This window comes from Thalassophryne amazonica, chromosome 19, assembly GCF_902500255.1.
Source record: "Thalassophryne amazonica chromosome 19, fThaAma1.1, whole genome shotgun sequence".
Lineage (NCBI taxonomy): Eukaryota > Metazoa > Chordata > Actinopteri > Batrachoidiformes > Batrachoididae > Thalassophryne > Thalassophryne amazonica.
In genome coordinates, this window is record NC_047121.1 from 3,089,034 (window position 1) to 3,101,488 (window position 12,455).

The window sequence follows — 12,455 nt, forward strand, 5'->3', positions numbered from 1 at the left end:
GGGAACGTTTCGCCTCGCTGGCGGCCCTCGGTGAAAAGTGACAAGTCATGTTGTTGGGCGGAGACTTCATGTCCATCAAAATGGTGTCCAACTCAACCCAAACTTGGCACGTATCTCTGGGCATAATCCAGTGCGGCTGTCTCAGTGCTGAGGTTTGTACAAAGGCAGCAGCCGTGTGTCCTCTGGCTGTGGACGGCATGGACCCTGTGGACAGGTGGGAATGGACCGGTTGTTTGCCTGCAGCAATGCACCACAGCAGCAGGTTCCAGATGTGACCAGGACTTATTACATTGCTGAATGACACATTGGACCATGACATAATATGGGAGACGGATTAAAAAAGGGATTTTTTTTAAGTCCATTTATTTTTATATTAGAAATGTACACAAATAGTAAACTAGAATGACAAGAGGCAGTGTGCCAATCTATTAAGAGAAAAATCAGTCATAAAATTAACTAAGTAACTTAACTAAATCAATAAATAATCAACCAACAGAAGGGTAAGTGTACAGCGGCTCCAGTGGTGCCTGGTTCTGGTCCTCAGGGACCCCGAATGGCTTCGTTTTTTAATCTCTCTGCCGAAAGCTGCTCACTCAGGTGTGCTCAGATAACCAAGAGCTCACAAACACCTGGTGAGCCAGTTTAGTTTTGATTTTCTATTTTATTTATTTATTATTTTTGGGGGGGGGGGGGGGGGGGGTACATTAGGGGCTTCTGAGTAGCAGAACTGGGAACAAACCACTGGTCTACAGCTTACTGTTACACAAACCACCACTTATACAGTATGACACACAAGACTTTGTATTGAAGACAGTCACAATGTAGAGTGGAAAAAAAAAAAACTAAAGGAAAAAAATTGTGTCTGTGTGTGTGTGTGGTGGGCATAGGCCAAAGTCAACACAGGTAATCAAAGTATAAAACTATGGAAGTCCACACAGGTCCTGCACCAATTTAGACTCATCTGATCAAAACCAAAACATTTCATTTTTATATATAAACAGGAAAAAAAAGCATATTTTGTAAAGTGACAGAAACCCAAAATGTTCCGTTACTTTTAGTTGCCACTTTTGTGTGTGTGTGTGTGTGTTGACCTGAAATCATGAGGAAAATATCCCGTCTGGAGATCTTCAACCAGTTCATTCAAGATTAACAATTTCAAACTTCTGATGAAACACTGTTTTGTCTCACTTTTAATTCCACATATTTAAAGTTACATTTTAAAGGTCAGGACTTTTTTTTTTTAATGAGAAAAGGAACAATGAAAGAACATGGAATGAGTGTAACAGGAAGAAGAGCAGATGAGATGTTATTTACTGATGTCTGAGGGTAGCCCAATAAAACAAGTCTAGCAAACACACTTTTTTTTTTTATTTAACTTTAAGATATCTGGCAGTAAAAAAAAAAGAAAAAAAAAAGTCCAGTTGACCATGGCTGCTCCCTGTTTGAGTATAAACCAACATGTACAATTATTAAAAGTACATTTTCCCTGAGCAGTAACAGAGCTAGTTTTATCGATATTCAGTGCAGAGCGGTCTTTGACCTTTTTTGAATTTTTATGTGGTCAACTGAAATGAAACGGGTCTGAGACACTGCTGCGTCTGCTCTCGGTCTGTTTGTCCGCTGGATGTAAATAACCCTGAAAATCCAGTAGGTTGGAAGAAAAACACATTAAACATTCAAATGGTTAATCCAATTGTTCTTATCGATTTACACGCAGAAGCTGCAAAAATAAATAGAGCCGTACAAACTGGAATCATGTTCAGGACACCATCGTGAGCAGTTATATATTCATATAAAATAAAACAAGGAAATTTGTCACTTCAATTATACATATTTTATACAACAACAAGGTTTGTGTTTAGCTCGACCCATCAGAGAGCACGAGTCAGACTCAGGCTGTGTCATCATCCTTGATGAAGTCACAGCCTGAGGATGATGATGATGATAACCTGCCACAATCATCAATAAAGAGGGTTTTTTTTAAGTTTGTAAGTTGACGTTTGCTACATCTGGAGGAACTTCCAACCTGCCTAACTTTAATATGACATCACACGTTGTGCAAACAACAAGACACAATGGAAAATATCAGATTTGATGCCGAGGGGGTGGACATTTGTTTGCCCCCCAACCCCCCTGGACGGGGGTGTCAACCAGTGGGCCCTGATATCACAAAAGAACATCATAATTTTCAACACACTGTAAACAAAGCAAAGCTTCAGTCCATCACAGCTGTATGCTTCAGTGTCGGGAGCGTTTAGACGGTGGGATGAAGCCGCAATCTGACAGTCCAACTTTGTGGAGCTCATCGTGAAAGAACAACTGCAGCCGTTGTCCAGCCTGCGCCTCGTTAGTGTGATGATGATTATACAGCAGACAGTTGGTGAACATCAGCTCCACATCTGCTACATACTCCCCTAGAGACAGAGACAGACTGTTGGTCACTGCTTTTCTCAGTTTCTGGAAGTAAAATAATGTGCTTGAGTAGGGATGGGTATGATAAGATTTTATCGATATCAATGCCATTATCGATTCCGCTTATCGATCCAATTCCCTTATCGATACCTCTTATGAATTTTCTGTGTACTAAAAGTAGGCTTTACAGGTTTTCTATGTCAACAACATTTTAAATTGGTCACTGGATCCTTGATCTCTGGACATGAATAAAAATAAATAAAATCTGTAGTTTTTGTCAAAAGCATTTCCTTTCAGACATTTTGGCATGAATGTCTCTCCGTACCTCTGAGCTAAGCTCAGCCGACTGCTGCACGTCAGCGCAGGACGTCTCATTTTGGGAGGAAAAATAAATGTTTTAATTAATTGCAGTTTGTTGGTATTACAACATTTGGAAAGAGGTGTCAATTGATTTAAACAGCATTTTGCTTTGAAGTTATTAATTCCGACTGGATTCTATCGTTCTAACTTGACTCGTCAGAGAGCCACGCAGCGTTTGGAGCTGTGTGAACAGAACGGAGGACGATTCTCGTTTCTTTCTCCCAACAAAACAGGAGTCCCAGTTAGTAACTTTAATCCTCACAAAAGTGACTCACGGTTTCACATATTCAGGGATGAAAGTGGTGAAAAACAAAAAAGCTGAAACCCAAAAATACCTCCCAACACCACCTGCACGAAAATGTTTGAATTCTAGAAGCTCTGAAATACAATCTGGGACTATTCCAGACAATAAACTGTAGTGAGTGCAGCATCCATTTAGTGAGAAAAACCCAACTTTCCTTATTCAAATTCATTCCAGTAGTATTCTGCTCTTACTAGGATGCAACAGTTTTCTAGTTTGGCAGATAGTTCTGGAGGAAATCACTGAAGAAATTAACACATTGAAAATATGGTTTGACCAAAACAAACTGTCATTAAACTAAAACAGGGATGAAGTGGAGGTGTAAGAGTCACTAGGTGTTCACAGGAAACACTAATTTCTGTATGTATTTATTTTCATTGTTAGATGGTTTTATCTTTTGTGTTGTGTTTTGTTTTATCAGGTTCTTTTTGTCTCTTTCTCTGAAACTGTATTGTAGCATTATTAGTTATTATTGCTATTATTGTTGTTAGTGCTGCTATTATTAATATCTAAATAAAAATAAATAAAAAAATTACAATTTGTAATACATTTGAGTCTTACAAGTGCTGAGTCATTATTATACAGAAAACAAATGCACACAAACGTGCTGAGATGTAAACAGCTTAATGCTAACGTTAACATTGAAAATGCCATAGACATGCTAACGCGTTAGCATCGGTGCCGTTTTTAAGTTATAAAATACATCTATCAACTGTTTCAGAAGACCATAACAGGTCGGTTTAACATAGAAAAGGTAAATATTACTCACAGACATATGCTCTTTAGGGTTTTAGGGGGGAAAATTAAGATAAGCGAAATAAAATAAAAAACAACGAAGCAGCAGATTGAAGCACTGCTTTATTGATTCAAGGTTCAAAGCAAAGCCATGTTGCTGAAATGGTTGATTACAGACCCTGCAGTGGGTCTGTAGTGGGTCTGTAATGTAGAGAAATGATTTTCCCGACAAACACCCCCAAAAACAATGGCCGCTCTGAAGGATTGATAAGGGAATCGTTAAGCAAAAAGACTATTGATGTCTATGGATTGAATCATTTCTTAACAATACCTGCAGAGAACCGGTTCCCAATACCCATCCCTATGTTTGTGCATGTACAGACCCACATTCCTGAACCGTCCAACAGGTGCCAGTGTTCAGCACGTCTTCGTTTAAACAGAGACTACTCAACAAAGTTCCGAAGCAGGTTTCAAAATGTTTCTGAACAGTGTATCAAGTTTGTCATTAGTAATTTGCAGTACTAGCCAAAACATCTGCCACCACTCCCAGCCACACATTCTATTTTTTTTTAATGGCATTCTGTTCCTGTTTGGTTACAGCTGATGCTGACATGAATCTGAGCCTATGGTGGGTGGAGCACACAACACACCCAGGGTTCAGCAGGCAGTTGCAAAGCTACATGTAAACGGAGCCACAGCTGTGCCTGATTTACCATAACAAATCCAGCATCCACTAACTATCCATCTATGGGGAATGACATGGGCAAAACAAAGTTGCTCTTTTCATTGTCTGGAGCAACAATTAATCAATTTGATTCAATTTGGTTCATGGTGCATGACAGTTCACCATGAACTAGGGCTGAATGTTCTGAAGAAAATGTCATACTGCAATCCAACTGCTTTCAGAGCCAATACATAAACAACATGAACAAACTGATTACCGCTAATACAAGTACTCGCCTTTAAAGCCAGTTTTCTCCAGACAGGTCAGAGGATGAATACATGAGTCGCTGAATGCATCTTGGACTTCACTTACCTCAGTCAGTAACACATACAACTTTGTACTCCATGTAAATCTGCCTGGAGTAAGCTGTTATCAAAATCTGATTGAATGTACATGAACGAGACCAGTGAGGGAAGCCACCAAGACGACTGATAACGTCAGTCGTCTTGGTGTCACAGTCACTGATAACGCATGCATGAGGGCAGCGCCAGGCGCTGCCCTCATGCATGCTTTTGTAAAATTGCAAAAGTTATACCTCCATTTTGTAATTGAGTGTGTGCCTACAGCACACAGCTGCTGCATCTACCACTACAGGCATCAGCTCCATCCTGGACAGTGGTGGTGCGCACACCTCTGACAGACCTTCCTGTGGGCTCGACACTGCTGCAGCAGCAGGGAGATTTCAAACGCTCTCCTGATGCTTCCTCACCTGCTGTTTTGTATTCACAGTTGTTGACTTTCTCTCTGATGGTGCTGAGTGCAATTGGCTTCTTGATGATATCGTAATAGTCAGGGACCTGCAGACAGACCAGGAAACAACCCATGAAATGCTTTCCCCAGGACTCAAATTCTAAAATGACATTAAAACAAAATTAAAAAGAGAATGTGCATGTCAATAATTCACAAGAGTGCACTTGGAGAAATGTTAAAGACTGGACATTTTCTTGATGTGTAATTCTGTGGTATGCCTGGGCAAATTGTCACAGACGGCCCAGAAAGCATTTTCAGAAGGTCTACCTGCGTCCTGGACACCAGCTTCATGAAGGGCCAGCTGTCTTCATGCCTGACCAGCTCCACAGTCAGCTGCTCGCAGGCCGACAGTTCGTGCACGCCCTGGTTTCTCCCAGATGAGCGTCGGCTTGACGAGGAGGTCGGGGCTGAAGAAGGAATAAGTCTGGAGGGTTTAGAAGGTGGAGTCACGTCTGTGGAAGAAGCGGAGAAGAAAAGCCTGGTTGTTGTTGTTTACTGGAGTCTCAGTGCTTTCGGTTATTTATGAGGAGTCCATGGTTTTCTTTAATGACCACTGTATCATTTCTGCAAAAGTAATGATGACTAACTGATCCAGATATTCTCACTTTAAAAAAAGTTAGTTCACCCTCAGAAAGAACATTTATGACATTTATCAGTTAATTTATACCAGCTGTCTAATGACATTTAATACCAGGAGGTGTTTGGGTTCATGCCTGCTTTACTGCCATTTACCTGCTTGTGGTCTCTTGCGGCAGCTGCTCCGGTCTGCTGAGGTCTTGGCGTTCCCATTGGATGCCAGAGTCTTAACCCTCAAATGGTTGTCACTTTGACTCCTGGAGCGGGGCGGAGTTTTGGAAGAAGGGGGTGTGGACTTTTTCCCTGAGGTCCTGTGATTGGATAGACATCGTCACTGTATTATACACTGTCCAGCGCTAGACAAAATAATACATAAAAAATAATCAACTACATCGATTATGAATAATAATACAACTAAATAATGAGCACTACTGACAGGGCGGCGACAGACCCACCTGGAAACGGATGAATTCTTCCCTGCTGAGACAATATTGTTCTGAAGTGCAGCCTGCGGGCCCTTGGGCGTGGCCTGCTGGCCCTTGGGCGTGGCCTGCTGGCCCTTGGGCATGGCCTGCTGGCCCTTGGGCGTGGCCTGCTGGCCCTTGGGCGTGGCCTGCTGGCCCTTTCCTTTGGGGTTCAGAGTTTGGGTTTTCTTTGTGCTGCAGAGATTTAAATAAAAGTACTTCAACTGATGTTTGATGTTGGTCTAAATGCAGACTTAGGATACATAATTTTGTTTCCATTAATGCAACATTGTTTAACTTTTCTTTTTTAAACTGTGCAAAGACATTTGAAGACCCAATAAAAAGGCAAAACACACAAGAATCCATATAAAATTAAGTTATATAGATAAAAATAAATGTAGAAAACAACAGTTTGACAATAGAACATAAACACACAAACTACATAATACACATATAATACAAACGTGTGTGTGTGTTGGGGGGGAAAATCAGTTTAGAGTTGGTATTAAATCAGTTTCTTACCAGCTCATTTGATGGGCAAATAAACACTGTGTTTTTTGCACACTTACAAAAAATCTTCTTTTGAATTAAGATAGAAAATCCTCATCATTGCTAATTTCTTTGCATTTGTACAATGACAATGAAACAATTATTTGTTAAATTCTGGGGTGACCACTTTGTAACCAAAATTACACAATAATGTGTCCAAACCCTTTTTTTTCTTTTTTCTTTTAATAAATAAAGGATTCTAATTAAGAATATGTCTATGCTTGGCCATTACAGATCCCTGTGAAAACTGATTTCTTGTGGAGAACAAACGTTTTTTCCAGATGAGTTCAAATACAGGTGAAATTTTGGTTGTTAAATAAATAAAACCTCAAAAAAAACAAAAAACAAAAAAAAAACAAAAACAAAAAAAAAAATCTGAGTTTAAAGGAAGTTAAATAGCTCCAGATTTCACTGAGACAGCACTGACAGAGTGCTCACACCTTCTGAATTAAAAAAAAATTATACGGACGAAACCCGGGTCAAACACCTGAAATCCACCTCCAAAATAATCCTGAGTTAATTCTGCTTTTCAAACAATTATACCTTGAAAATTGAATTTGTTACATGCATTCATTCCACAGTAAAACCTCACATTTCCAAGCATCCAGCTTGTGCTAAAGATTAAATTTTTAATGGACATTTTGTGACATGGACTCCAAAGTATTGAATACAGGATATTCTATTTGATTATTCACGATAATAAATTGTGTCACATTTATCAGATGCAGTGAGCCCAGAAGCCCTGGAGGAGTTCAGCATTTTAGGGTCTGTTCTAAATGTTTTACCAGCCAGCTGATTCATTTTTGTTACTTTTCCATCTCATAATTTTAAAGAAGAACTGCTAATAATTCTATAGGGGAAACACTGTAAACGACTTTACGCCTCTGCACAGAGTCAGTAACGCACTGAACTCGTGGTGTTGCAAGGCTGAAAATGTTTCCACACTCACCTCACCACTTCCTCTGACTCCTCCTCAGACTCCTCCTGTACCACCTCGTCACTGTTGTCCTCTTCCTCATCGACAGAAGACCGCTGACGGGACGGGAGGCGACTGGATTTCTGTTTAGGTCTGCAGTCTGGACAGAACCAGTCTCCCTCTGGGACCGACTACAAACAAGTGAGTGAGAGAGAGAGAGAGAGAGATGCACACAGGGAGGGGACATAAATTAAACAAGCCTGATGGTGACACACACACAAAAAAAAAAGACATTCAAAAGTCAGAGCAACTCCAAAAACTGGGGAAACCCATAAGGCCCTGGGTGTACCTAATAATTTGGCAGGTGGGTGTCCATGTAGTGAATTAAAGTCACTTCAGATGACCTGTTTGAGGGCTTAATGTCAGTGTCAATGTATGAACAGATGCAGAAAAGAGCTTCATTTTCAAACACGCTTCCAAGTGTTTGCAGCGTCTCCAGGTTGGAGTCTCGGCCTGGGTGACCTCTGCTGCATTTCCCCGTATCCTGTCTGACTGTGTTGTGATCTGGTGCCACAGGTTCCATCCATTCTGTAATTCTGGCGTGACTTCATCTCTCTCATGCGTCATGTTTCTCTCTGCAGTTATCATTTTAAGGGCAGTGGCAGGCGGAGCACAATGCTGTGTGAGAGGACAACTCAGTCAACTGCAGATGGCGTTAATTCTCTCGGATTGATAAAAAAAGTTGTACGTTCCTCTCATTACACCTGAGTGGGTGGCATGTCCTAGTAAAGTCCAAGTCTGGGAACCGCTGATGGCAGAAATCAATGGACTATGATGGACCAAATTATTCATTTGGGCCTCTACCTGCAGCCTGAGGTGTTGCAACCATGATGTTACTCATTTGCAAGGAAGCATCTTCAAGAAATGCTCTAAGTTGGTCTAAACAGACTTTTTCACATTTGGATTCTTTCTTTGGTGAAAAGAGGCTACATTTGACATATTACAAACATATATGAAAATAAAACCTGAATGAGTTTTATTCCACACTGCAGCGTAATATGTGTGTGTGTGTGTACCTTGAGGCGCGGCCTGAGGCAGTGAGTGTGGTGTCCTCTGTCGCAGCCATCACACAGCAGCATGTTGTCCGCGTCTCCTTTACGCCTGCAGATCCGACAGCGAGCGTTCAGGACGGATCTTGACCAGAGGACACTTCTTTCGAGGCTGGACAGGTGGATGAAAACCTGGAGACGTACATCGACATGTTATCAAAATCACCTACGGACACAGAGTAGAAATCTGTTCATACGGCTCTTTAATGTGGTGAAAAGCAGCAGAGCAGAGAGAGAATCACTGTCCAGCCACAGCTCTTTGCTCCGTCTTTAAATGCTGCCCCAAATCAGCAGCACACACACACAAAACAGTGTAGCACCTTCACCTGGGGAACCTTCATCTGCCAACCACAGAGGTCCTGCCAAATAAAATCAGCTGAACATGTGCTTTGATAATAGTCTTTGTGAGGACAGACTATGTACCACTTTGTCTTTGTGTGCGTTTTCACTCCTGTTCTGCTTTCTGTTGGAGGGAGAGGCCCGATTCTTTGCTGTTGCCTCAAGTTCTCACAAGCATAGACAAGCTCAATTTGATGCACGACGACTTGAAGGAGCCAATCACAGCGCGGGGAAAATGTGACCATGAAAGGAGCGGTGGGAGGAGCTGAAACCGTGGTTCAGTTCCTCTTACACTTTTGAATGAGGAAGTGACGGTTCTTTGCATTCAGGCCCTCTTCCACCGTCAGTAAAGAAGCTGTACCAGAGGACACGTTAGTGTTTTTATGAAGCTGGGGGCTACGTTTAAAACAAAGTCCCACAGTTTGAGGCCTCACAGTGGACAAGAAGAGTTGAGCAGCAGTGCTGTGTTCAAAAGATCGATCCACGATCCGATATCGATTCACGCTCAAAAAATATCGATCCAAAAATATGTGGATCGATCTTTTCCAGGTGGCTATAGGGACTATTTTCTTTGACACAGAAGGAGCAAAATAAAAAGCGGGTGTCGGCTAAACGAAACCGAAACTTAAGAAAGCAAGATGGCCGAAGCTGCAGAGCTAAAATCACCGCCTGGAATGAAAGCTGATGTTTGGCAATACTTCGGATTCAAACGTTACGAGGACAAAGACGAACTAGACAGAACAAAAGCAGTGTGCAAACTGTGCCAAATAGAGGTAAAATATAGTGGCAATACCACCAATCTGCGCAACCACTTATCCAGGCACCACGCCGACACAGCTAAACCTGTCGCGAACCAAACAGCACTGGAAAAGGCATTTAGTGTTAAATTTCCCTTGAATTCTAAGCGTGCCCTGAGCATAACCGAGGGTCTCGGAATATTTATTAGTAAAGACCTACAACCCTACAGTGTGGTAGAAAATGCTGGATTCAAAGTACTGATCAAGAGAGTAGATCCACGCTATGTCCTGCCCAGTCGCAAACATCTGAGCGAAACGGTAATTCCACAAATGTATGCGAAATCAAAAGATACCCTTGTACATTCGCTGAAATCTGCCGAGAGGGTGGCACTGACCTGCAACTGCTGGACCTCCAGAAATACCGTGTCTTATCTGACTATTACGTGCCATCACACTGAGGAGGAATGGAGGCTAGCTTCTAGTGTTCTACAGACCAGAGCAGTTGAAACGAGCCACACTGCAAGTAATCTTGCTGATCTGCTCACCGAAGCCATACAGGAGTGCGGAATCACTGACAAAAACCCTGCAATTGTTACGGATAATGCAGCCAACATCGTGAGAGCGGTACAATTAATGGGCCATTTTTACATGGGCTGTTTTGCGCATCTCATCAACTTGACATCGCAAGCAGGACTAAAAACTCCTGCTATCGCACGCTTACTGGGGCGGGTAAGGCGAATTGTGGCGTTTTTTTCACCGAAGCCCCACTGCGAGCCACACACTAAAAGAGAAGCAGCAGCTCCTTCAATTGCCACAACACAAACTCATTGTGGACGTCACGACCAGGTGGAACAGCTCCCTGGATATGCTGGGACGTTTCCTCGAGCAGCAGCCAGCCATCTCTGCAGCGCTACTGTCACCTGACATCCGCAGGAGGTAAAGCGATATCTGCACTTTAACGGAGATAGACATCACCACCGCAGAGGACGTGCTGAAATGCCTAGGGCCAATGAAGACGGCCACGCTCGCCATCTCTGAGGAGGGATCTCCAACTATGTCCATGGTTGCACCACTGCAGTTTCAGCTTCTGAGTCAGATGACATGTACTACTGAAGACTCTTCTGTGATTAAGGAGCTCAAAACAGCAGTTCATAACAACTTGAGCTCAAGGTATGTTCATTTAACATGGCTGTGTAGTAGTAGCACTGAAATGCATTAGTCTATAGTTTTTTAATATACTTGTCTGATTTTATTCACATTTTCTTACTTAGAATAGAGCAGTGATTTTAGACTGTACAATTCATACTAGTTTGTTTGCATGACTGTTCCATCTGTATGCATTTACTGTAGGCCTATCCTGCTCTATACAATGGATGCATGTTTAATCTATCTATCTATTTGTTCCTCTATACAGATATGAAGCCCTGACGGAGACCTTGTGTGTAGCATCATCATTGGATCCACGTTTCAAGACCCTACCATTCCTGTCTGGTGAGGCACGTGATGCTGTCTTCTTGAAATTGACCTCTGAAGCTGCTCATCTGAACCCATCAACTGATGTAAGTTTGCAGATTATAGTGTGCACATTTGAATATTTAGACTAGTTTTTTTAATTGGGCAGCAAAAGACTGAATTCAGGTTAATTTGTGTATTATTTTGTAATATTTTTCTGCATCAGGAAACTACATCAGAGCAAGAAGACACCTCCCATGGTTCAACTGATGTGGCTGTGCCTGCACCAACTCAACCAAAGAGGCAAAAAGACTCATCTGCTCTGATGGCTTTACTGGGGTCAGCCTACACACCACCAGAAACTCCACTACAAAGGAAAACTACTCCCACTGAAAGGGCTGAGGAAGAGGTCGCCACCTACAGGAAAGTACCATCTATTCCTCTTTCTCAAAATCCACTGACATGGTGGTAGGTGCATGCAGGGGATTTTCCTCTTCTGGCAGGCCTAGTAAAGCAGTACCTTTGCATACCCGGGACCAGTGTTCCATCTGAGCGAGTCTTCTCAACCGCTGGAGACATTGTTAGTGCTCAAAGGAGGTGCCTCACTCCACAGCACGTAGACCAGCTCCTTTTTCTCCAGAAAAATTACACAATTCCTGAAGACTAGGACTCTTATCAGTCAATCATAATTTCTTACATAATTTGCTTTTGTTGCTGAGCTACTGTTTTTTTTTTTTTTTTTTTTTTTTGGTGGTCATAGTTGGTTAGTTCTGGTCATTATTGTTTTACTCCTGCCATGGGTATGTTACTCAACCAAAAAAGGGCCACCAACTTTTAGGGTTAGATTTGGAGACAGTCAAGCATCATTTCTTAAATAGTTGACCTAATGAGCTACAGTTGCTGCTGAGCTACTGTTTTTTTAAATTTATTTAAAATTTCTTTGTGGTCATTGTTTAGTTCTGGTCATTGTTTTAATCCTGCCATGGGTATGTTATTCAACCAAGAGATGGCCAGCAAGTTGACAGTTGGTG

At 41.9% G+C, this 12,455-nt stretch overlaps 1 protein-coding gene across 1 annotated transcript in view; it reads right to left on the reverse strand.

Moving 5' to 3' along the window:
* Window positions 1-668: 668 nt before the first annotated feature.
* The window catches only part of baz1a (bromodomain adjacent to zinc finger domain, 1A), a 73,681-nt gene continuing 61,894 nt past the window's right edge, over window positions 669-12,455 (reverse strand). Inside the window, exons 21-27 of the mRNA XM_034159827.1 lie at window positions 8,864-9,028; window positions 7,821-7,978; window positions 6,314-6,517; window positions 6,015-6,169; window positions 5,550-5,734; window positions 5,242-5,329; window positions 669-2,414 (exon numbers count right to left, since the gene is read on the reverse strand). Coding sequence (XP_034015718.1) covers window positions 2,239-2,414; window positions 5,242-5,329; window positions 5,550-5,734; window positions 6,015-6,169; window positions 6,314-6,517; window positions 7,821-7,978; window positions 8,864-9,028 — 1,131 coding nt within the window. The 3' untranslated portion in view covers window positions 669-2,238. The remainder of the gene's footprint in view (window positions 2,415-5,241; window positions 5,330-5,549; window positions 5,735-6,014; window positions 6,170-6,313; window positions 6,518-7,820; window positions 7,979-8,863; window positions 9,029-12,455) is intronic.